Source organism: Anomalospiza imberbis, chromosome 1, assembly GCF_031753505.1.
Source record: "Anomalospiza imberbis isolate Cuckoo-Finch-1a 21T00152 chromosome 1, ASM3175350v1, whole genome shotgun sequence".
NCBI lineage: Eukaryota > Metazoa > Chordata > Aves > Passeriformes > Viduidae > Anomalospiza > Anomalospiza imberbis.
In genome coordinates, this window is record NC_089681.1 from 106,903,697 (window position 1) to 106,929,267 (window position 25,571).

Consider the following 25,571-nt stretch of genomic DNA (forward strand, 5'->3'; position numbering starts at 1 on the left):
TTATCACTTGATGTATGGAACAGGATTAAATTCAGTCTGACAAACATCAGAGATGTGCATGCTGGCACTGTATGTGCTCCAGAACCCAACTGTTGTGAATGTGAGCGAAGACCTGGGTGGTCCCACAGCACTCATCCTACTGCTGCAGTGAGGGTAGAGCAGGCTCTCTGGGGTGAAAGAAAGAGCTGAGTGGCTTCATGCCTTGTTTTGCACACTCACTGGAGAGTAGGGAAGTTTACTGATGGGGTCTCTGCTCTAGCATTTAGTAGCAATAAAACCAATTCTGAATTCAGGGTCTCAAGAAATATCTCCCTCCTTTGACAACCTGACCAGATGTGTAACTGCCTCAGTCTGAGAAAAGGGCACAGTTGCATCTAAAAAGCCAGCGCCATTCACAGTGCCTCCCACCCTTTCCTAGTTTAAGCAGCTGAGGCCGTCTGCCCAGCCCCTGGGTACCATATAGTTGATGTGAAGATACCAAGGGAGATCACAGGCAGGCAGATCACAACTCTCACAAACAGTGACAAGTGAAAGCAAAGCTTTGTCCAAGCTCGTAGCAATCACAGATTCATAGCTTGCCACCTTTCAGTCCATGGTGGTATCCATCTTCAGGCAGACAGAAATGCAGGTTTGAAGTCACCAAGTACAGCTTAGAGTTGGCACCTGCCCTGTGGGAATGGCTGCAGTGTCCAGTGTCCTCCTGCCAGCAGTGTCCTCCTGCCAACTGTGTCCTGCTCCCACACAGAAGAAGAAATTACTAACTGCAAGCAGTGGGGGAGCCCACAGTTTTGTGAAGCAAGTGATATGGCAAGTACAAAGTTTAAAGGAAAACAATGCAAAGTAAATCCATGCTTGATGGTTGGCACAAGCCCTCCGAGGCTAATCCCACTCCAGTGAGGGATGGTGCAGGTGTGTGGCCTCATTTTGCCCCACTTATGGCAAAGGTCTCCAACTTTTGCAGCCAATCACTGCAATAGTAAAGATTCAGAATGATTCCCACCACTGAATTGCTTTGTTTTCCCACTGACACCCTGGCAAAACCTGTGTGGATGGATAAGAGGGGCAACCGTGTCCAGCTACTACTGCTCCTCTGAGGAAGAAAACTGCTGTGTTATAGCTCACCATAGGATGAGGTTTGCCTCCCAGTTTCACTCTTTACCTGTATGACCTGGCAGTTTTACTTTCCTCAGGGAGTTATGTACATCCACACACCTCTAGCAAGTAGACTTGGGAGTAGGGATGAGAGGGGAAAACAATTCTTTGTGTTTCACCTAACTCCACTGTATTTCTGGATAAGAAAGAGACCACGCTGCTGAGGTAAAAAAAAAAAAAGCCTTAAGAAATCTTTTTACTGCCTTCAACCATTAGCCTGAGGGTGTAGAGGAATGGAGCCCAGGCTCTTCTCCAAGGTCCATTACGATATGACAAAAGGCAACCAGGCAATTATGGAACAAATTAAATCCGTTATGAGGAAAAGCAAAGGTGATCAAGCACTGGAACAGAGGTCATGGGTTCTCTGACCTTCTAAGTATTTAAAACTTAACTGGAGAAGATCATGTGTAAGCAAAGGTTGGACTAGAGACCTCCAGAGATCTTGCCAGACTTGAACTAGTCTGAGACTACCAGTGGTGAAGCAAAGCTGGCTCCCACTATCACAGCAACTATGCCACCTTCAAAACCAGAACCCATGGCTTCTTCTGATCTCCTAATGCAGAGCCAGGGATATCAGCTGCAGGTGGCACATGCCCAGAAGGAAGGTTTATCAGAGAAAGGTCAAGTTTCTTTGTGCCCAGGGCAGCAGAGTGGCCATTGCAATGGTACACAGACAGAGAGACAGGAACATCCCCACGTGCTCCCCACAAGGAAGGAGGGAGATAAATTCCTCCCCTGCTAAGGGCTCAAGTGAGCCACCCCAATGAGTCAAGGATTACTGTTCTGATTGCTTTTCTAAGCAAAGATTACTTTCAGTGTACACTTCAGATAATCCAGAATCACTCCTGAAGTGGCAGAAGTAATTTTAGATGAAGACTGGCAGGGGAGCGGAGAAAGCAAAGAAAAGCTTTTGTTCAAGTGCAATGACCCTTCCTGGTCAGGCTGCTCTCAGGCTGGGCCACCACAACACAAACTTGTGGCCAGGAAATCCATCCTTGTGGTGCCGTGGTGTATCCTGCTACCCTGCATTATCAGCTCTAAGAAGTATCAATACACTTTTTGCTGCCGTGTTCCACACTACACAAGTGATGGCTGCTATTCAATTTATTTTGGGATTTCTGTAGCTCTTCCTCCAACACAAAACCCCCTGAATATCTGTCATCTCGTGGCTGCTCTGCAGAAATGCCTTTGCCACATGTGTGCACTGAAATATTTATGCATCTACAGTCCTGTGCAATTTAAGCTACTAGGAAGATTATGGCATTTACATAAAACTTGGCTAGTTTCACAGTTAAGCTGATTCATTTAATTAATAATTACCACCTGGAATGGACCTGAAAAGTGAAAGAAACCAATCTGCTCATAAAAAAGAAACACTCATGGAATCACAGCATGGTTGAGGTTAAAAGGGATCTCCGGAGTTCACCAGGTCCAGCCTCATCACTCCAGCAGATTGCCCATGTCCGGACGGTATGTTAGTATCTCCAAGGATGGAGAATCTGCCACATCCCTGGGCAACCTAGGCCAGTGCCTGGTCACCCTCACAGTGAAAAGGTGTTTCTGGATGTTCAGAGGAAACTGCCCATTTCAGCACACGCCCTTTGCCTCCGGTCCTGCTACTGGGCACCACTGGAATGAACCTGGCTCCATCCTTTGTGCACCCTCACTGTGGATATTTCTACACATTGAAAAGATCCGCTTGAACCTTCTCTTCTCCAAGACGAACAGTCCCAGCTCTTTCAGCCTCTCCTCACAAATTGATGCTCTGATCCCTTAATAATTTTTATGAGCCTTTGCTGTACTCTCCAGTAGCTCCATCTCTTTTTTGCAGTGGAGAGCTCAGAACTGAACCCAAAAATCCAGGTGTGCACTCACTGGGGCTGAGTAGACAGGAGGGATAATCTCTCTTGACCTTCCGGCAACACTTCACAGCAATGACATGAGACTTTGTCATAGCACAATAAAAAAAAAAAAAAAAAAAAAAAAAAAAAAAAGAAGCACCAACCTCTCCCCACCCTGCCCCCAAAGAAATGGGCAATATTTTTATAAATTTCAATACAGAAAAATACTTAGAAAAGATGCTGTCAGCATTTTCAGTAATTCCATGCTCTGCCATTCTCTCAGTACAGAGCACAGTTTGGGGTTTTCTGGGCAGAGTGAAGAGTATTGGGATTTTTTTTTTTTAATTTCTCCTTTCTGAGATCTCAGAAGGGATCAACAGGATTGGCAGGTATTGAGTTTTTGCCTTTTTAACCCTCTCTCTTAATCACACAGGTCAATTTTTTTTTCCTGGTGCAAGGCTGGATTTGTTTCAGATCTAATTTCCCTTGCGGGTTCCCTTTTGGATTTCAAATGGAAATGTACATTTGCCATGTGAGTAACAACCTACGCCTAAATGAATCTCCCCGAAGTGCTTTTAGGATACGTGTATGCTGCCTTCCTCCTGTCCCCACTCACACACGACCTGGCGCCCATCTCCCCCTCTGCCGTGGCTGTGCCGGAGGTCACTCCTGGAGGTAAGGACACTACCTCCGAGGTGAAGGGCCAGCCGTCCCACGCAACCTCAAGCACGCGGAGGTTTCTGAAACGCGAGCGAGATGAAGATCACCCCCAACGAACACCCGAAGAGAAGCACTGAGGAAAGCAAGGGCTCCACCTCTGCTCGGGGCCGAGCAGAGATAGAACAAAAGGGAGAGGGCCGCTGCTATCAGCAAACAGTGGGCTGCGAACAAGCATTCGATGCTCAGTCACACTAACATTCTGCTTTAAAGTAACACTGACGTAGAAGGACTGGAAATGAGCTCCCAGAGTTGGGCTTGGCTCGGGGCATTCCCGTACCACGCTCGCTCCCTCCACCCCCGGCAGCCTCGCTGCGCTCTCGCCGCTCTTTACATCGGCGCCGCGCATTAGTCAGCCCGGCAAGGCTGGGATTCCCCAGGGCTGAGTCACGGCTCCGCCCTCCGAGGCCGCCCCCCTATCCCTCCAAATCCAGGGCAGCGGCCGGGAGCGCCGGAGGAAGAACCGGCCCGCTCCTTCCCCTCCACCGCCGCGATAGGCAGCGCGAGCCCCGGCACCGAGTGCCGCCTGCGGGGCGGCCGCACGGGAACTCGGGGCTCCCAGCACCGCCTGCTCCTTCCTTACCGGGCCGCCGGCCGCCTCCCCGCCCGAGCCCAGCGCCAGCTTCGCCGCGGCGGCCGCCGCCGCCCCCAGGCCCCCCGCGGCCGCCGCCGCCCCGGCCCCCGCCCGCATGGCCCGGCTCGGCCCGGCCCGGCCCGGCCCGGCCCGGCCCCGCGCAGCGCCAGCGCCGCCCCGCGCGCGGGCGGGCCCCAGGCGGGAGCGGGCGGGCAGCGAAGGAAGAGCACGTGGGCCGTGTTCGCTTGTGTACAAAGGCTTTATTGAAACAAACGGGAACACGGAGCCAGCAGACAAAGCGGCTCCCGCTGTGGCCACGTACAACACAGAAAAAGTGCAGAAGCCTCTGCCGACATACAAATAGTCCACAAACAGACAGGAAAGAAATAATTGTAAGCCTAGAGCATGGCAGTCACAAATAAAAGCACCCCTGACGAATCCCTCTTGGCCTGTGTGCTCCTCATCCGTGCTAGTTCTGACCTCTACTCAAACCCCAACACCTCTTCCCTTTAAGGTCAGCTTTTTATTTCTCTATTTCACATCACATCTCAAGTGGAAACAAATCTGCAGCTTAAAATAGGTAAGGTGGTGGAAATTCTTCTTTCCCTCAGCTAAATAATGCAAGAAGGCATTAGGTATATTCTGCCCTTTTCTAGACATATTTTTCCTCTTTATTTCCTTTTGCTCCAGCACTTGTGGTGAAAACTAGTATTGTATGAATTAGCCAGATAACAGAACGATAGGATTAGTGGCAGTAAAAAACCCCCCCGCGTTTGATATTGCTACAGAAACCAACATATTGTGTTTCACTAATGAACATTTCAGTTATTTGCAATAAATCTTTAAGTGTGATTAAATGAACTTATGCTGTACTCCTAGAAAATGTTCTGCATATTTTCACATTTTCTTTCCTAAGATTTTTCACTTCCTTGATAAGAAAATGGTTGCAAAACCCTCGGAATTTCCTACTGTGCTAATATAAAACTCTAAGTCTATACTAACAGAAAAAAGGTTTGAAAAGCATTTTATTTTCAAAAAAAGAAAAAACAGAAACAAAAATGTATTTATAGTACTATTTACAAGACTGTTACTAAATTCACAGTTACGCTTTATTGAACAAAGTTTAATATGAAAATAATTTTAAGCAACCCAGGAAAATCATTCTATGTTTAACCAAAGAAACAAACACAAAGAAATTGTGCTTTTTGAATTCTGGCTCTGATGGAAAATGTAGCATTTCAGAAGTAGGAACCTGAATAAAAGCACCAAAGGAGACAAAAATCCAGGTGTGTTCCCAGGGAGAAAGCTTTTCCTTGTCAAGGTACAGAAGTTTCAAGGAAGTATCTACCCAGCATCTATACAAAATCAGGTTTTTAAATTGAAAAAAATTACAAAAAGGTGTTAAAATTTCACTGAAAGCTGCCCACAGAGCTGGAATAACAATCTTCACTTAGAGTTATTACCAGCAAAAAAATCTACAAACTAGAATACTTGATTATTCCAGAATGACAGCAAAAGTCAAATTTGACAACTGACTTTTGCCTATTCTGTACACTTTAAAAATATGGCTCTGCAATTTTATTTGGGTCATTACAGTTGATCATGATGTCTACAAATGTTACATTTTTTTGATTCTTTCAAAAAAGCGTTTTCAACTCGTAGTTTTTCAGTCTCCTGTAAAACAGAGAAAAAATATGGGTCTATTAAGGAAAATATCCTCACTTTTTTTTTTTTTGGTATTTTTAAACAAGCAGTATCTAGAGTTGTTCAAGTGTTTCATACACTATATACTTGAGAAAATAAAATGGAGATCCTTGTCTGGGGCCTTTGAGGAGACGCACACCAGCCATGACGTACTCAGCTGCATAAAATCAAAGGTATCTCTGCTCCTCTCCAACAGAAGAGCAGGAATTATAGTTTTAATTCTCAAAGCTTAGCTCTTTGCTATGTCAGGCTATTACTCCATCTGTAATCTACTCTACAACTTACCTCTGTAAGTTTAGCATAATCTTTCTTCAGTTTCACAAGATACTGAATCTTCTGGTTTAGGTTTTGATGACCAAGTAATTTCCCATTCTCCTCAGCAAGCGAGGCAACTTGCTTCCTCAGCAATTTTATTTCCTGTAATAGTAAATACATTGTGTTACCTCTTAGCAGTAGCCTCTCCTTTTCTTCTCAGAAGCAATAGCTTCTTAGAGCTATTAACATACTAACATTTAAGTTTGTTGTAACATATGATGCAAGAGTTGCTTCACTCAGGAAATACATATTTGTCTTATGTCTCCTTAGACACTATGTTAGATCCCTCTAAAGGGCAAAAAAAGAGCACCATTTGATTTGTACTACTAAGTGATTTCTGTATCCAGACTTTCACTAGTGCAGAGAACATCACAAATAAAACTAAACTGCAAAACAAAACAGTTGTACCTCTGCTAAATAAGATTCTGCTGTGAAGATGACAAAAAGAAAATATATATATGTAACCTTTTCAATCCTGTCTTTTTCTTCATATGCTTCCTCCAGTTTTGATCTAATTTCTTCTTTCTCATTAAATGCTCTGAACTCCAAAGTTCTTGTTCGTTCCATCTCCAGAGTTATTTCATGACAGGCATTCTCTTGGATTCTGAGGATATTTTTGGTCTCTTCTAATCTGCCAATATGAAAGAATCATAAAACATTAAAAACCAACATAATACAATTGAATTACTAAATCTGTCTTGGACATGGAGGGAGACTCCTTTAAAAGCATTATTTTGAGATATTGTATTTCCCTTAGAATTTAGTGCTAAAGAAAGGAAAAAATTCATTCTGCTTCACAGTTCTTGTGTTTGATACTATCAACTAGGCAGTATTTTGGAGCTGCTCTTCTCTTTGGGAACGGTGCTGTTTGCAATCCAGGATATACAACTCCACTCCTGATTGAAAACAGAAGCTTCACCTATAAGAACACCTTGAATTAATTCACCTAAGGAATGTAAATTTCCCAGCTAAACTCAGCTGCTCTACAGGTTACCTCTATCAAATGCTTGTTTGTCTGTGGCCTTTCCCTCTTGACAGCCTCGTTGCTCAGAAACATCTCTGAGTATTTCAGATGGTCTGAGCCTGCTTGGTTGGCCTGGTAACAGAATGAGTACCACTTTGGATAGAATTAGAACATTTTCAGCAAATGAGGCAATAGGATATTAAACTGTACCATCAAACTTAGCAGCCTGTCTACTGTTTCTGTGAACTTGAGTAATTTTGCAGATCAATTCAAATACTGCATACATGAAATTTTTGCCATTAGTTTTGTTTTACTGAAGCGTGGTGTTTAAGACCTACTCTGTGAACAGTATTCATTTGCTGCATTTGTCAAGACATTTTCTTGATGAGAAAAGAATGTTTTCCCTCTTTGTCCATTATTTGCTTGTATGACATATTGTTGCACTGCTATGAAGTGTGTTTCGGAGACCAGACAGGAAAGCAAAATCAGTGCATCAAATAGCAAAATAATCTCTAATTTCCAGAGTAGGGTTTCTGGAAAATTTAATGCACATTACTTTTGAAATGACCATGTGCATAAGAACTATCTTCCTCCTTTAAAAGAAGTAACTTACGCAGAAAGCATTCGATCAAATGAAAATAACTCTTATGTTAGGAAATTCAGCCACAATAAATCCTGAAGCAATACAGATTAGAAAAAAAAACAAACAGCAGAACAGATATTTTCAAAGTATTTTTTATCTACTGATTCAGTATTTTCTTTCTTTGCTATTACCCATCCAAGGTACAAAACACTTGAACTTTGAGGACTGCTTGCCCAAAAGTGCAAGCACTATTTAGAAATCCTCTAATAATTATCTTTTTTCATTTTTCAAGCTGAACCACAGAAATTTAAACAAATAGCATAAAAATAAAAGAATTAAAATTATAAAATATTTGCAATATTAATAAAGAAATGAACAGTATTTCAATTTAATTTGAAAAGGAATGAGATTACAATTCACTCCATATAAATAACTTTAAACAATTAAAAACATCCCTTCCAATTTAAGTTTTTATGGTTCTAGCTATTAAAGTATTATCCTGATACAATGCTACGTAGTAATAGGTGCTACTACCATCTACTGATGAGAAAGAGTAAGAACTCAAGGTATCTTGCAGAAGGGTAAACACTTCCAAATTATGCCTTTTGTCATTTCTGATCTTGGACTTTCATTGCTTAAATGGATCTTTTTTTCTGTCATTAATTAGTTTAATACTAGTTTCCAGTTCAAGGAACAATAGTTAGACTTACTCTGCTTTGATTTTCAGCATTTCTTCCACTGCTTTATTCTGTAAAAGTAAAAAAAAAATAGATGCAGTCTTAATGTTTAACATACAAACATATCCACATATATATATGTTTAAGAATATCTGTCACTTAATTGATGCTACATATCTCATTCCAGATCATCCTACTACCTCGTAGTTCACATCTCTAGTATTCACTTTAAGTCTTTGCTGTAGGCACTTATTTCCCATTTCATGCCAGCACAGCTGACCCACAGCAGTGTCTCTGCCCACATACATACAGCAGAGCTCTAACGGGGTTCTTCTGTCCCTGGAAACCTCTGCTGTGACATTAACTTCCCTTTGACAGAGCCCTGACATTAGCAAGTGACACAATCTTCACTTTCCAACTCTGGGGATGAGTCAGATTTAGCAATCTGAATCTGTTTTTGCTAATTGTGCAATTTGACACCCAATCCACTGGTGTTAGGCCAAGATAGAAATCCTAAGCTGCAAAACAAACACTAATTTCTAGTGAATTCTAACAGGCTGTGCCCGTTAGAATTCACTAGAAATTAGTGTTTGTTTTGCTGCCATGAAAACAAAAAAATCAAACCAAACCAACAACAAAAAAAAATCACATTAATACTTCACAGCAGGTCAACAGCAACTGACATGAGAAGGATAATATACCTTGGCAAGTCGCTCTTCAGCAATCTCTTCCTCTTTCTCTTTAAGGTACTGAACATCAGGATGTTTCTGATCACTAGGAAATTCAAGAATGAGAAAAAAGGTTTCTCACCAACAGAATAAACTAGCTGTAAAAACATGTTATCCAGATTAAACCAGTAAATGTGTGCCATTGTTTTCACACATGTTCATACTCAAAATACTGAACATCATAAACTCTGGAAAGGTTTAAACTTCTAAATACATTTTCTTTCAGAGTATAGAGAAATTAATGTTTTAATGGAAACAATTACAAATGTAATGAATATGCAACTGTTTGTTAGACAGCTGTGTTGGTTTTGGCTGGAGTAGAATTAACCATCTTCACAGCAGCCATTATGAGGCTGTGTTTTGGATTTGTGCTGAATACAGGGTTGATAATGTAGAGATCTGTTTCTTATTGCTGAGCAGGGCTTGCACACAGCCAAGGCTTTTTCTGCCTTCCATACTGCCACACTGGCTGGGAAGCTGGGGTTGCGTGGGAGGCTGGGAGGAGACACAGCCAGGACAGGAGACCCAAACTGGCCAAAGGGACATTCCAGATCATGTGGCATCATGCTCAGTGTATAATGAAGTGGGGGGGAAAGGAGGAAGAGGGGAGGTTTGGAGTGATGGTGTTTGTCTTCCCAAGTCACCGTTGTGTGTGATGGGGCCCTGCTCTCCTGGAGATGGCTGAACACCTGCCTGCCCATGGGAAACAGTGAATTAATCCCTTGGTTTGCTTTGCTTGTGTGTGTGTGCGCGACTTTTGCTTTCCCTATTAAACTGCCTTTATCTCAACTCACAAATTTTCTGGGTTTTGCTCTCCTGATTCTCTCCCTGATCTCATTGGTGGAGAGTGAGTGAGTGGCTGTGAGGGGCTTGGCTGCTGGCTGGGGTTAAACCACAAGAGCAGCTTTGGGATTGAGGTACATATTTAATTAGTTCACAGTGTTTATGTGTATGAAGACTGCAGAAAGACTTCCTACAAGATCACTGCTCAGTGGTCTTGCCTGGTTAAGAAGGTAAAAGCTTCTTGTATTCAAAAGACCTCACTAATTTTTATTTGGTCGTTTAAAATCAACATGACATTGGATGGAAATAAGAAAATACATACAATTAAAGTAACTCACAAACCAGCTTTGTCCTTGTAGTGCGTCATATGGGAAAAACTTAATTGGTTAAAAGTTTTATAATTGCATTTTATATTACAATAAAACCACTGTTTTCATTAACTTAAAATCTTGTGAACAGATCAGGGAGGTTACTGAACAATGATGATGTTTCTAAGGCTTTCTGCTTAGTTTACAACAGACATTTGAAATTGTGTTGTGAATTGAAATGGAAATCACACTCAAACAACAACGGTTACATTGCCATGGAACACTGGATTCTGTGGCTTTGTTTTTCACAGTTTATGTAAGTTTTCTAGACAAAATTTTTCCACAAAAAAAGCATTACTTTTATGTTCCTCACTTGTTGGATTTCTGACTTGGGACTTCAGGATGTAATTTGGATATGTGCTAAGAATTCCCTGCTCCTTTTACTTGATAGGAGTTGTGGTTTGAATAGACCGAAGGCTAATTGTATATTGGAGGCTTTAAAATTTCATTTTTGTCTATACTGAAACTTGTGTTGCATTTATTTGGACATTCCTTATCTACTGGATCCATAACTACACAAGTGACATGGCAATATATAATACCCAGGAATTAACAGTAATTAATTCCTGGGCATAATATAATGATTTTACATTGTTTCCATTCCCTTTATAAAACTCTGTTGCATTTAAGAGCTCTTGATTTAAGGGACATAAAGTTTACAAGCCAGTAAATAATCTTCAAAGAAAAGTTTGAGTCAATCTCTAAATAGGTAAACAATGTAAGTCTGTACTTCAAATAAAACCTGTAAACTTTATCTTAATTTTTTCAAGTTAAGAGGGATTTTTCATGGTTTATTTTACTTTACCTGTTCTTGTTTGGTCTCTGAACTTCTACAAGGCTCTGTAAACTCCTGTTGTTCTCCACCAATATCTGCATTTCCAGACGCAGGTTCTCCAACTCATTTAATTGTTCCTAAGCAAGTGAAATTCAAAACATTTTATGTGAAGATCAAATTGCAATTCCTGTTTTCATTTCTAGTTGAACATGTTTTTGAGTAAAATAGAAGACAAAAAATATTTCTCAGAAAACAGGCAGGGTTCTCTGGCACATACCTGCATCACCCTTCCATCTACAGTTGCATTAGAAACTTTATTGAGAATACTTTCAGCAGCAAATATTGAGAACTGTTTCAGCAGCAAAAATGATGTTTCCATTTGACATTCATGAACACAAAACAGCACAGTCCTTGGGAAAATGAGATTTCTAGACATCGCAAGTACGTTGTCACCACTTGCTCCCAGCCTAGGTAAAGGGAAAACCGAAAACTGCCTTTCTACTTTAATGGGCATATTACTAAGCAGAGCTCATTAAAAAACCTGAACTCTGCAGTCTGTCTCATTTTGACCTTACAAATTGCCAGCAGAGATTAACTCATAGTACCTTCAGCCTTAGAATTTCATCATTTTTTGCTCTTCGTTCTTCATTCAGTTCATTCACAAGGTGCTCCAGATTTATTGCAGAGGCCCTTCGATCAGCTATTTCTTGCTCGTGAGTTTCCAAAAGCTTAGCCAAATTCATATCAAAATTAGGAGGAGTTTTAGGACACTGGCGAGTGAAAAAAACCAAACCACACAAACTATTAGTAAAGGACTGTTTTCCCTATGTGTTGATTACATGTTTTAATACTTCATTGGAGACATAACTTAATAAATTTCTGGCAGAAAAATCATCAATAATTACAAACTATGTGAAAATGTTTCTCTCAAATGCCATACCTGAGGAAATGTTACTGAAGATGAGTCCACAAAGCAATCTATTTGCTTCATTTTCAGTTCATATTCATTCTTCCTGTTCTCCAGCTCCTTTGTCATTTTGTCTAACTATTAGAAACACAGGGAAAATAAAGTAGCTCATAATACACATAAAATAGGAAACAAAATAGCACTCAGATCTATGTTTTGAGGAAGCTTAAATACACCACAAGTTATTTTAGATTAAAAAGACTTCACTTTCATAACTTTTCTGTATTTAGTCAATCACTGTTAAACTTTCAATAGTTGCATGCAACAAGCATTTTTGAAAGCATCTATACATTGAACTACTTTGTAGTTCATCTGAATTTTGTTCTTGTTAGTATTTGATTTTCTTGCCTTGCTAACACCTACCTTTCAAAGGGCATGCTAGCACAGAAGAAAAGCTATTATAAACTTGGTTGGCAAACATTACTGGTCAAAACATGATTTGATACAAAGATTTTAGTGATATAGATTTTGATCAGCTTCCCCAAGAAAATATAGTAACTTGACAAAAAAACTCCTCTTCCAAAAAATAACTAATTAGAGTCTTTGCAAACACAAATATATTACTTAGCACTATGATAGTTGTGACAACTAGAGCTAAAATTTGAACAAAGGTTTAACATAACTATTTAATCTGCAGCAGCTCCAAACCCCTGCATAATTTACAGAGCTCAACAGTTATCTCTATTGCATAATGATACCATTTGTGGATAAGTGTTAACAGAGGAAAAAATAATCCCCTAGGTTACATTGCTGATAACCTGAGGTTGCTCTGCTCTTAGAGGTACTGATAATTTTACTCTGCTATCAGAGTACACATTTTTGTGTTCCAAAACATTAGACGTTACCTAATCTTTGTTCAGAAGTTTTTGAGCTACTACTTTCCTTTTACAAGAAGGAGCATGTCTCTTCACCAAGAGTACTATGTACCAGATGCTCTAAAATGGCAAGTGAAACCTTTTTCAGAGCTACAATTGACCACAGCTCCCTCTCAATGAGCTAACTGCGAATATTTCTTTGTTTTACCTGTTCCCTGAGTTCCTGGATTACAGCTTCTTTCTTTGCTATGTCTTCCTGTGCACACTGGAGCAATGCATGGTGTTTCTTAGAGGCCTCTGTCAGACTTATCAGCTGATCAGCAGTATGACGCAATTCTTCACACAGAAGGTCCCTCTGTTTTAAGTCGTTGGATGTGTAAAAAAAGAAACATTACAGTTACTGCTCTAAGTCAGTTGTTTCAAGATGTTTTGTAATTGGTGCCAAGACTGCTAACAGCTACAAGCATCTCTCCCTTTTCCTTCTTTTTTTTCCTTCTACTTCCCTTTTCCTTCTATTTTTTCATCATGAATTGTAGCAAGCATTCATCTATAAATTCATTTTAGTGTATTTTCATATCCCTGGTCTTGCTTACAGAACAAAAATGAGAACTTTTCCCCAGTATAGTGACAATTAAGATTCTAGTGGAAGATCTTTGGAATTAATCACTATTTTAAAATATAATATGTACTTCAAAAGAAACCAGAAAAGAATATATAGATTTTAATCACACTAAAGTGCTTACAGCTTTTTTTAGTGCAGATATTCCACAGATACCTTTGGATTTATTCCAGGGTCTATACTCCCACCCTATCTGATGGGGCATCATACCTAAACCAGATGTGTTAACACATAAGGAGAAACTATATCTAGTATTTTAAATGCCACCTCAGATCTGTTCTTCTTGTCCAGTTACGGAAGCATGAAATTAGTAACTGAAGTATAAAGTAAAGGAGAAACACTATAATTTTATCTGGAGCCAGATACACTCAAGGATAACATTGAAACAGGAACTGGCACTAAGTTTAAAATAGCCAAAAGCCCCAAAGTTATCCATTTTGCTAGACAACTCAGCTTTGGGTTTCAGAATGTCACTTTTAGATATAATTATTAATGAACATAGTCTGTTTATTTTAAAACAGATTTCCATTATGTTTAATGTCCTTTGAGAAACACACACCTCACTGGAAGACTTTACTGTTGCTGATTGGACTAGCAAATCTAATCATAGATGATCTTGTAGAAATTACATGTAAGGAGGTGCTAGTATTTTTGACTGTTTGACATGTTCAACAAAATAATGGTGACAGCAGTAATAGAAAACACAGAGTTAAAGAAAGATACAATATTAAAAAGCAAAACCACATTTGAATCAAATGTGTGCCCTAGATCTGTTTCCAGCAGGTGGAGCCTTTAGTTAAAATTATGAGTAAAGAAAATATATTACTGAATATAGTGCAGTGGGGGTAGAGACACTGTGGAACATAATATATTCTTCTACCTATTTTAATTTCTCAGCTGCATCATCTAAAGCTGCCATTAAATTCAGCTGATGATTCCTTAGTGGCCTTAACAAAATTAAACCAGACTCTTAGCATAGGCTTTTATGAAGTAGCTTATAAAATATTTATGCCAAGTAACATGGTAATTTAACAGAATTTGTCAGGTATTTCATGAAGAATTTTTTTATGAACAGCTTAAGTAGCTGTAGTTTGAACTAAAATGAGGTTAAGTTTTACATGAGCATTTTAAGCAAAACCACATCCAATTGGTCTGGTTGAACAAATAATCATATTATACCAACATTAATGTTTTTACCTCAATGTTATCAGCTATTTCTCTTCCTTCCAAGGCTTCCTTCAGTTCTTCAATCTTCTTTTCCTGATCTTCTATGATTCCCTTGCTTTCTTCTTTTGCAGCCAGAACAATATTATACTTGTACTACAAAAAGCATTTTAGTAAAATATGTTATCAGGTAAAGGTGGCAAACAGAAGACAAATAAATGCACATCACAAATCTTATGGTGACAACTACATTTAGAAATTAGTGTCAATGACTAAAACCAGAATGATATATTTTACTTGCTAAATTATACAAACTGTTTGTAGAGATTAGTTGTCAGAATGATATAAAAAGATTAACGTGAATTAGCCACCACAATACATATTACCTACTAAAACCATTATTAAAGAGATAGCTATATTTAGAAATCTGTCTCATCAACGTTTTTCTATAGAACCTTCTGCATTCATAGTTCACACATATTATGTAAAGCATTCTGTTGGTTGCTCTATCAGTTTTCAAATCAGACCTATTTTAATAAAGCCCAGGCATCATATTTAATCATAGTTATTCAAATACACAGTTTTAGTTCCTTATACTTGTTTTCAAATGTAGAACATCGTAATACCAGCAACATAAAAATTCACTCCATCAAAAATGAATTTACAATTCAGCTTCAATTGCTGAGGTCTTAAATTGCCAATTTCTGAGAAAATCTAAATGTGACTGTCAGCTGAGTGGAGTTTACAGGATGTGAATAGGTCCCTTTAGAGACACAGCTTTTTACCCACCACGTGGAGATGGTTCACTTTTTGAGACAGCCTTAGGCATAAAATGTTCAGAAGATTTCAACATGTCAAAACAAAGAAGTTTCCTTCTAAAACACTGCAGCAAGTTATACTGTTTGAGACCGGTGATAAGACATGTCATTGCATCCCATTTCTAAAGAACGAAACCATGTCCTTCAAAATGACAGAACATACATTTATATCCTCGAGCTCTCTTGTCAGCCCATCTATGGACTCAGTTTTATGATTAATTGAAGACCTCAGCTCCTGGATCTGTCTCATCAAGTCAGTTACAACTTCCTGCAACATAAAAAAATAAATCCTGATAAAATACATATAAAATCCATATAATGTATTACTGGACTTTTTTGGTATATAATTTGTCAATCCCAAACTCTAATCAATCAGGTGAAAATGAGTCCTCAAACTGCACATATAAAGAATAAACAGAAAACTTGTTGCTAAATCACTGGCTTTTGTTCTAAGCACTTAAAGAACTAAATAAACTGCAGTGTTCATTAGAAGAGAAGACTGGCTTGCTGATTTAGTCTTAGGCTGTAATGGGTTACTAATATGAGAACAGAACTACTATAATTTAAGGGTGTGTTTGTTTGTAATGGAAAAAGGCACATTCAAGAAACACCAATGCACTGACAATACCAGGTGATTCTGACCTTATGCATGTCAGATTTTTGGGTTTATGATGGAAAAAGCAATACTTACCATTGCATCATGCCAGGTAAACACACCGTGTGATTTCTTATGCCTGTTTTATAGACAGCATATATGCTTGCACTAGGGGAACTCAGGCTATTTACTGCAACAGTCTTTACATAAAGAAGTGCTTTGATTTTATTGATAATGTGACACACAGTCACATCTTACAACACCTTTCTTACCTTTTCCATCTGCCCATTTCAACAGAGCCCTGGCTGGAAGGCTCTATTAATCATCTGGGGAATTATCCATTGTTTAGGCATTGAATGTTTTGTCCAGTTGACAGTTTTACCTTAATTTTTTTTTTTTTTTGTTTAACCTTCAGTTAACTTGTCTTTTCTGTGTATGCATACCAGTTTCCTACCTCCCTACAAACTCCATGCTAGGAAAAAGTAGGATTTATTTTACCTGGCTATATAGCCAGAACTGCCTAAAAGCACAAAATTACTAAGCAGCACAGGAAGGCTCTGGCCTTTCATCTCTACTACAGAACATAGTTACCCACAAGAATGTGTATCAGTAACAGAAATAAGCCCAAACCTTATCTGCATCATTTGTCTTCTTCAAAGAAGCAATAGTCTCTTCAGCAGCAGCCAGCTCCTGTTCCAATATCCTCAGTTTTTCTTCCTAGAGGAAATAATATTTGTGAAGTAATGTCTTCACTACCTTTGGTGTGTTTTATAAAGCACCAAGTCATGAAAAACAAAAGGAAGTAAGTTGTTAACCTTACCTAAAAAATAACCAGTAGCTTAAAAGTATGTAGCCTGAGCACTCTAGATTTATTTTGCTGGTAATCAACCTAACAGTCAGTACATCAATAAAATTGTTATTAATGCCAAAGAAAAGCCATGTACACACAATTCACATATTCAAACCTGCTGTTGTACCTGCTGCTCACACTGTGTCACCATTTCTGAAAACGGTTTCTCCACCTGTCCTTTTTCAAGTACTTTCAAGAGCTCCCTGGTGAATAAAAACATGTTTTGATTATATTACTCACTAGAAATGTAAGAGAACTTTAACAAGAACAAAGTGATATGAGTTTATTTTATTTGCATTTAATTTTTTAAGAGTTCTTCAGTTATCACATTCTCAGTGCTATACAAAAGACTAATACTTTAGTTACCAGCCTTACACTGCCATCACTGGCAGAATTTTATCTTTGACATGAAAAACTATACAATGAAATTACTTTAAATTAAAATGAATTGCTGTTCTGATTTGGATGGAATAAAAAACCCATCTGGAGAAAAACACCTTTACAAATGAGATCCCCATCTGAATACAATATATAGCACCAATGAGGTCAGATGAAAATAAACCCCACTGCTAATTAAAACTTACTTTGAATTGTTTTCTTTGTCTTCTTGTAATTGTAATGTTAGTTTTTCATTATGTTCTTTTTCTGTTTTCAGTAGCTGCAAAAGGTTCTAAAACATCAAAATATATGTTTGCTATAAGAAGTTACAATATAAGGTCTCTAGAGCAATCTATAACAAAAAATTTAAACAAATCCTTAAGATGACTGAAAAAACCCAACCACCTCAAAAAACCTTAATTGGAAACTAGAAGATCTTTAGTTTGTCCTGATGACATTTAAAAGTGAAGTCTTATTTATATTAAGTAATTGAATCTTTTCACCTGCCATTAATAATAGTTTCATATAGCTATGATATTCCTCAATATCCAAGGCTGTGAAGGGAAAAATTAGAATTTTCAATTGTAGATTAATTTGGGGCATTTTAAAATTCCGTATTTGTTCAAAATACTGAAATATATGGAATTTAAACCAATAATATTCAATCTGTCATCATCCTCTTAAACACTAACAAGGAAAATTTATATCAAACTTGCCAAAGAGGCACCACATACCCTGCAGAAACACAGGCAAAATTATTTGCAAAATCCCTTGAGCAACCTTGCTGCTGTTTTGCAGTCACTGCAGTCTGACAAGCTTTCAAGGACAGCATCAACTAAATTGCAGGACAGTGATCCACCACAAGCCATAGATCATTTTAACAAGATCACATCCACTATGAAAAATTTTAAGAAACTGCTTTGTAAAGATAGAATAATTAGGCTAGTCTTGGCTAGCCCTGAGATAAAAGGTAATCTCAGCATTTCAGTGTCAAGATTCTTTTCCAAAGAAGCGTCTTATTCCTTTAGTGATTAACCCATCTCCCTCAACATTTCCAGAGCAATTTCTTCAGCCTAAAAACTTACTATTCATGATGCTACTGGATATTTCTGATAGCCTGTGGTTGCAAAAATCTTGCACTAAGTTTGGAAAAAGAATTTGGGTACATCTTCCAAATGGAATCATCAAGAAACCTATTACTACTGTGGAATGTTATCAGTGATACATTAATAGCAATTAATCAATCTGGGTTCTGTATAATCAAGTCCTTTAAAATCCTTGACTGTCTTACACAAAGCTCAGTTTTCATTGCTTCTGCTTCTTGCTTCCCATCCTCAAGCTGTTGCTTCAGCTGGTCCGTCTCAAACTTGGCTACCTCCTGCAAATTGTCGTAGTCATCCTGCAGGCTTGCCTTTTCTTCAAGAATATTTTCATATTCTAGCCTTCATAAAAAAACCCAGACCAAATAATCTAGTAAGGGTCGGTGTCCTTATAAAAATACTCCAATCAACTGTATTTTAAAATATTCAAATAATATCCAGAGGGAAAGAATACTCTCCAAACAGTATTTCTGCTGACACAGAATGCACCAATACAACCACAGCATTTAATTTCAGTTCCAGGTTCCTGGTCTTACAACGCCTCACTCAAAAAATTACTTCAGCTAAGACATAACCTGCTATAATGCAAAATGTAGTGAAGTTTTCCAGGAACAAAAATCAAACCCAAAAAATAAAACCAAAGCACAACAAAACAAACTAAACAAAACAGCAACACAACCCAACATAACTAAATCACATTAGTAATTAAAAAACATATTGATTATCATCTCCTGATGATAATGGCAATTATTGCAGACAAGGCAATGAGCTTTTCTGGCTTTGATACTCAAACTTCAGTTATTTTTTGTGATTTCTTTCTGCTTGTAATTTTTAGAGCAGCATCATTATGTCACTTGCTTCATGTGACCAGACTGACAAACTGTCCACATAACATTTGGAGAGCAGGAAGTTTATAGATATATCATATTTAATGAGAAAATGCTATAGGAAAGCAAAATTAAGGCAGGCACATTTTGTTTTCTTTCTGATAATTCCACCATATTGCCTGAAATAGGCATGAAATAACAGAGTGAAAAAACCCCAAACAACCCAAACAACTAAACACCCTCCCCCCAACAAACAAACAAACAAACAAGCAAAGGACAAACACAAACCAACAACTTTCAAGAAAACATGTGAAGTGTAAGTTCACACACAGGAGAGGATGATTAAATCACTGGATGCATCCAGAAGGGATGACAAGGCATTGTACCAAACTGCCAACGTACCTGACACTGTCCAGCTGGAACTGTACATCCATATGTCTATCAGAAAGCTGACTTATTTCTTTCTCTTGCTTTTCCCTAATGGCACTATATTGCAATTTTACATCAGACAGCTCCTTGTCTGCAGACTGCAGGACAATGCGCAAGTCATGGACTTCACTTGTTAATACTGTGGAAAAAAACCCAAAATAATTTACATGTTATCTGAAAAACTGTGCTAGATATAGGACACAGAATGCTACAGAACCTGCTGGGATCAGAAAGCTCTGCATGTTTTCAGTGGAAGTAATCTCAAAAGTCACACACAAAAAGGCTTCATGAATGGAAAAGGTCAACAAAACACTGACTTTAAAGGTGAATCAAAACCATTCCAGACAATTTCACTGTAGTTTCCATATACAATAGAAGGTTAATCCTTCGTTTTTATTTAATATTTTCATTTTAAATACTGTATCCTGTACCTCCTTCACATTCAAAGACAGAACCATTTTGAATATTGTATACTGTGCAAGACTAGGCAAAGATGATATGCAAGTATTAAAGATTGCTTTCTTTATTAAAAAAACATAAAGAACATCAAACCAGTATGTCTAACACCCCAAAGAGTTACTCAGCACGTGCTATTGTTGATTTAAAACAGTTAAGACACCTCAAAAATTTTTATGAAATTTTAGTATTACAAAGACTTACAATCTGCCTTGTTTTGACTTTCTTGAAGCTGCTTTTCAAGTGATTTTATCTGCTCAAGGAGCTCATGGCGCTCTTTACTCCAGTCATTCCTTTCAGATGAAAGAAGCTTGAAAAGAAAAGTAACATTTTTTAAATAGAAGGAAGAGTAGGAGTGGGTAGGTCACACACTGTAACAATAATATAATAATGTATTAAAGCATTTAATCAACTGATTATAAACAAATTTTTCTTTAAATTCAGTATTTGGTGACTCCGAAATCCCTCAAAGTCCAAGGAAAAAATAATTCATATAACTGAAGACATTGCCTTATCTAAAAAGTTCATTTAAAAGCAACTCACACCTTAGGAGCTGATATTGCAAATATTTGATAGGTAGTTCCAACTGAGACCAGTATTTTCAGCATTCCAAAGTTTAAGATTTCCTCATTACTATAGCTGTTTTCCAGAAAACATGAAGTTGGCCAAACCCATCCACAACAGTGTTTATTTGCTTATATTTAAGCTCAAGCAGGCTTGGATTCACAAGATTGCAAGCAACAAAACCAAACTCAAAATTGCAGTGTTATTATATGAACCTTCTCTGCTCACTCCAGCTCCAGGCGGTTTGGATTAGATGACCTTTAAACCAAACCAAACTATTCCATGATTTTAAATCCTCGTCTTCCCGCACAGCCCTGAGTTATAATGTTATGTAAATTTGTCAAAATGCAAGTAACATTGCAAGACCTCACCAGACAAGACAGCAGTATGACTGTATGATAGTTACATGAGCCCTATATTACATTGTTCTCTCACCTCCTGTATTTGTGCAGAGTGATGCTCCAGTTTATTAATATGCTGCTGGAATTTCATATTCTTGCTTTCCTCTTCATCCAGCTTTGTCTGCATTGTGCTCAGTTGCTCCTGTGACACAACAAACACTCAAAATTAGAGCACCCATCTTGCACTTTTTTTTCACATGCCATATGGCAGTCTGTGCTTATTAAATATAGAAAGTCAACAAGTTCCTATTTTTATGACCTGAACCAACAGAAAACAGAACACTCAAAAATCAACTGGTATCTTAAGTAGCTGATTTCTCCTATTTCTAACTTAACTGCCAAAACACAAGAAAATCCATCAGTGAATACAAGGACTGAATCCAATAACACGTAGCTTTCAGACACATGTTTATCTTGCAAAAATAAGGCTTTAAAAAAAAATTATTCAAAACATACACTAGTTAAACTCCTTAAAGGATCTCTGCACTATGGTAAGCATCAAAGAGGGGTTTTGGTTGTTGTGCCAGGGTTTTACATGCACTGAAATTAGCTCCAGCTTCTAGAGAGTAGTTCAGATAAATTTGTAGGGCTCTTCTATGTGACAAAAGACCTTCCCTGCCCACTAGAAAAGGTACAAGACAATGTATAAGGGTGGACAAGCGTTATTTGGCAGGTTTCTTCAAATAATGCAATATTATATATTAAGCATGTGTATTGCTCCAAATGTAGCCGTCAACTTATAAAGAGGATTCCTCAGACAAGTTATTTGGTTTAAATAGAAAAAAGTATGAACATCCTGCAATAAACTACTTATGATATTCAACCCTCAAATCACTTTCGGTATTTTTGTTGTAAATCCTCTTTAAAGTACAATGTATAGAGAAATGTTTAATGTTAAGAATTAATGAGGGGCTTCAGTTTCCCATGCAAATTAAAATGCATTTGGTGTGGAGGAGGTACTTCATGGCAAAGCCTGCTTTATTATAAAGTTGCACATACACTTCACTTTTTATTCAGAACATTCACCTGTGCCACTTTGAGCTCCTCAGCAATGGCTTCACATGCTTGTTCATTCATCTCTGGAGGAACTGGCTCTTCTAGAATGTCATCCATCATCTCTTCAGAATGCTGATAATCTTCAAAATTATAATCTGGGCTTATTCGCGGCACAAGGCGAGACCTTAGTTGGTAAGCTCTAGTTGGAGTGGTTATGCTCTGTTACAAATATTACAAAGCAGTCTTTATTTTAACTGTAAAATGAAATTAAAACTGTCTGGTATTGCATTTTTTTTAATTCTATAAGCAGAATAATGAAATAAAATGCTTAAAGTGGCTAGTTCTGAACTACTATTACTTCTTCAGATTTGTCATCTGATGACAGTAGCAGTCATTCAGTTAATACTCCAGAACAAAAAGTAGCCTATTTGGTTTATCACATATGGAGAACATTCCAGAAAACGAGTTAGGCTAAGCCATCACACAAATGACAGTCTGTACTCTTGCACAACTCAGGAGTAAGTATGCGGGGCCTTAAATAAACTTATTCTCATACCTTAAGGCTTTCTCTATGTAGCTTATGTAGCTGAGAGACTTCTTGGCGCTTGTGTGCTTTGGTTGCCTCCAGAATGTTTTCAAGATGCTGGTTTGCTTTCTGAAGGGATTGAAGCTCTGATTGCAGTTCCATCTGTTTTTTCCTGTTTAGGAAGTATTTTGCTACTGTCAAAACTACTCCATGAGTATGCGTTCCTATCAGTAAGGACACACTGCAGTATTGCCAATGAGCAAACTGCAGCTGAACTTTTACCCAAACACCGAAATGCATTATTTTGAGAAGAAAGCCACTACTGCTGTATAAAAAAGTAAAAAATAACACATAAAAAATTAAAAAGCTAAGCAGCTTATTTGTGCCTGCATAATGAAGCAAGCAGATGGATAACTAAATATGTCAGAAAAAAAATCCATTACATAGTAAGAAATAAGCTGAGAGCTCTGCAGTTCCTTTTATGAGAAAGTGATATCACCCATACCAATATGGTTTTAAGCTTTAAAAATGTTATCCAGCTATATGAGAAATCTAAACTGGAGCTTGCCAGGATTAAAGAAAATCCTCTAAAGACTTTTTTTTTTTTTTTGGAAGTGCTGCTCTGTTAAGATTATTTTGCCCTCTAAGAGTACTTTAACTGAAATCCAACAGTTGAGCAGAAACTTAGGAGTAATTTTCACTAGGTATTTTGCAGAGCTACATGCTGTTACTGTGATACTTGCCGTTACTGTCATAATGGTAGGGTCAAAGTCTATACACAAATGGAAACATACTATTTAATCTCTTGTCAGTTTAATGCAATCATTTTCCCTCATGATCTTGGCATCTGCAGCAAAACTTAGGGAACAGAATAGAAGTTCTGACTGCAATTGGACAGCAGAAAACTTAGCATATGTTGTTTTTGTGAAATTGCTATTTTACACTTTTATTCAGTCACAGCATATATTTACCTGTATGTAAAGTTTCAGTTACTCTGAAACTGGAAACAAGTTTAAATTTAGTGAAATTTAGTGACTCCAGAGGCTGAAAGACATATTTCCATTTGACTGCACTCCACCAAGAAAATGTTGGCAATTGATAATAAAGTGCACACATACTAACAAGAAAGCAAGACATTCATTCACAAAACATGGAATACATAAAATAGAAATCTATGTAATGGGCAGAAGAATAAAGTAATCAATATATAAAAATATAAATAGACTACTGCAATTAATGATATGGAACAATTGATGGACTGCTGAATTGATAACCTCAGTGGGTCATAATACTATTATTTATAAAGTTAATGCGATTTGCTACACAGAAATCTAACAATAAAAATACAGATTTGTAAAATTGCCTAAAAAAGCAAAAAGGATATTAAAAGCTACTTTAAAAAAATCGAAGTGGGGAGGCAAAATTGTGCCTGATGCTTTTAGAATTACACTTTAATTTCACTGAAATCAACAGAAAGTAACATTGTTAGGTACAATTAAAATAAATTTCTAAAAATTCAGGTCCCTTTTGTCTTTCAGGTTTGCATTACATTTGCTGGAAATGCTATTTTTCTTCTATCTGCAGTTACAAGACCTGAATTTTTCAGAAATGAGGTTAATCAAGTGAAGTAATGTATTATGCACACGTATATGAACACTGAAGATACTATTAGTGAGGCCATTCCCATTATCTTGTGCTGCCCTCCAGGAGAACAATGACAGTAAATTCTTTACTACATTAATAAGGGCAAAGTAGAGCCTTACCTCTGTGGATATAAATGTACTACTGACACCATGTCTTGGCTCTGATTTGAATTAAACCTTTGTTCCCATAACAAGTCTCAAGATAACACTTTTATTGCCTTCTTAAAAATCGTTGAAATTGAGATAAAAAAATTAACCAACAGGTCAGCCAGAGATTCCTCGGGTGCTTGGATTCTACATTTATGTTGACTCAAACTTGCAGACTTTAAGTGATTATATGAAAAATTACTGTTGCACAAAAACAAACCCCCATATACCCCTCTCATAATCCCCTATCCCATCAACTCCTACTTCCTGTCAGTGTCTCCACCTGTAATATTTCAACTACTGAAATCATCTGCTCTGCATGGAAACTAAGCCAAACTCTCCCAGTGCTGTTAAGCAGGTGACTACCAGAATTAAAGGGTATGTCCATCTCCTGCATGGTGTGAAGCATTTTTCTGCATCTTACTATCAAGAGTGGCTTTGGAAAAGACAAAGAAACCTGCAGCAGTGCAGACGTACCTTCAGATTTAATGATGGCTGTTCCCTAGTCTGGGAATTAGCGAGTTCAACAGGAACATACCACTGTGTGTGCATGCCGTTTTTCTTAAGCTGGCCCTTTCTTACATGCAAGAACAAGCCTAGTCGGCATAATCAGGATCTGAGTCTTTCAAGAATCGATATGAATAATGACTTAAAACCACTGAATTACAGATATCTCAATACTGTTTTGTCTCACTTGGTTAGCTCTTTAAATTCTTCATATTCTTGCTTCGAAGTTGCCAGCTCAGCTTGGGTCTGCAGCAGACGAGCTTTCAGCCTTTCGACAGATGCCAGCGAGTTGCCTTCCACTGACACGGTGGTGGAATGTAAGCGCTGACCTAAAGAACAAACACAGACCCTCTGAAATCACACAGCAGCTCAAATACCTGAAGTTTTACTAGAATGAAAGCGTTTGTCAGCTTTTGAACAGCACAGCAGCAACTGAGATTGACAAAAATAGGTACTGGCAACAGTCCACATGAAAACCAGTAATAGTTAATATTACTGCAGTCTTCATGATAACTAAGGAGCACAGAATGAGATTATAGATGAGTTTCACAAGATGCAAATTGAAATTCCCTATTGCTGGAAGATCAA

At 38.1% G+C, this 25,571-nt stretch overlaps 1 protein-coding gene across 1 annotated transcript in view; it reads right to left on the bottom strand.

Annotated features, from left to right (window-relative positions):
* Positions 1 to 4,790: 4,790 nt before the first annotated feature.
* The window catches only part of KIF15 (kinesin family member 15), a 34,652-nt gene continuing 13,871 nt past the window's right edge, over positions 4,791 to 25,571 (bottom strand). The window contains exons 15-35 of the mRNA XM_068204456.1: positions 25,171 to 25,312; positions 22,717 to 22,858; positions 22,191 to 22,379; positions 21,199 to 21,306; positions 20,404 to 20,509; positions 19,717 to 19,882; positions 18,679 to 18,829; positions 17,594 to 17,679; positions 17,137 to 17,212; positions 16,790 to 16,876; positions 15,728 to 15,832; positions 14,780 to 14,902; positions 13,172 to 13,318; positions 12,122 to 12,226; positions 11,787 to 11,951; positions 11,212 to 11,318; positions 9,229 to 9,301; positions 8,561 to 8,598; positions 6,769 to 6,934; positions 6,274 to 6,405; positions 4,791 to 5,958 (exon numbers count right to left, since the gene is read on the bottom strand). Coding sequence (XP_068060557.1) covers positions 5,875 to 5,958; positions 6,274 to 6,405; positions 6,769 to 6,934; positions 8,561 to 8,598; positions 9,229 to 9,301; positions 11,212 to 11,318; positions 11,787 to 11,951; positions 12,122 to 12,226; positions 13,172 to 13,318; positions 14,780 to 14,902; positions 15,728 to 15,832; positions 16,790 to 16,876; positions 17,137 to 17,212; positions 17,594 to 17,679; positions 18,679 to 18,829; positions 19,717 to 19,882; positions 20,404 to 20,509; positions 21,199 to 21,306; positions 22,191 to 22,379; positions 22,717 to 22,858; positions 25,171 to 25,312 — 2,498 coding nt within the window. The 3' untranslated portion in view covers positions 4,791 to 5,874. The remainder of the gene's footprint in view (positions 5,959 to 6,273; positions 6,406 to 6,768; positions 6,935 to 8,560; positions 8,599 to 9,228; positions 9,302 to 11,211; positions 11,319 to 11,786; positions 11,952 to 12,121; positions 12,227 to 13,171; positions 13,319 to 14,779; positions 14,903 to 15,727; positions 15,833 to 16,789; positions 16,877 to 17,136; positions 17,213 to 17,593; positions 17,680 to 18,678; positions 18,830 to 19,716; positions 19,883 to 20,403; positions 20,510 to 21,198; positions 21,307 to 22,190; positions 22,380 to 22,716; positions 22,859 to 25,170; positions 25,313 to 25,571) is intronic.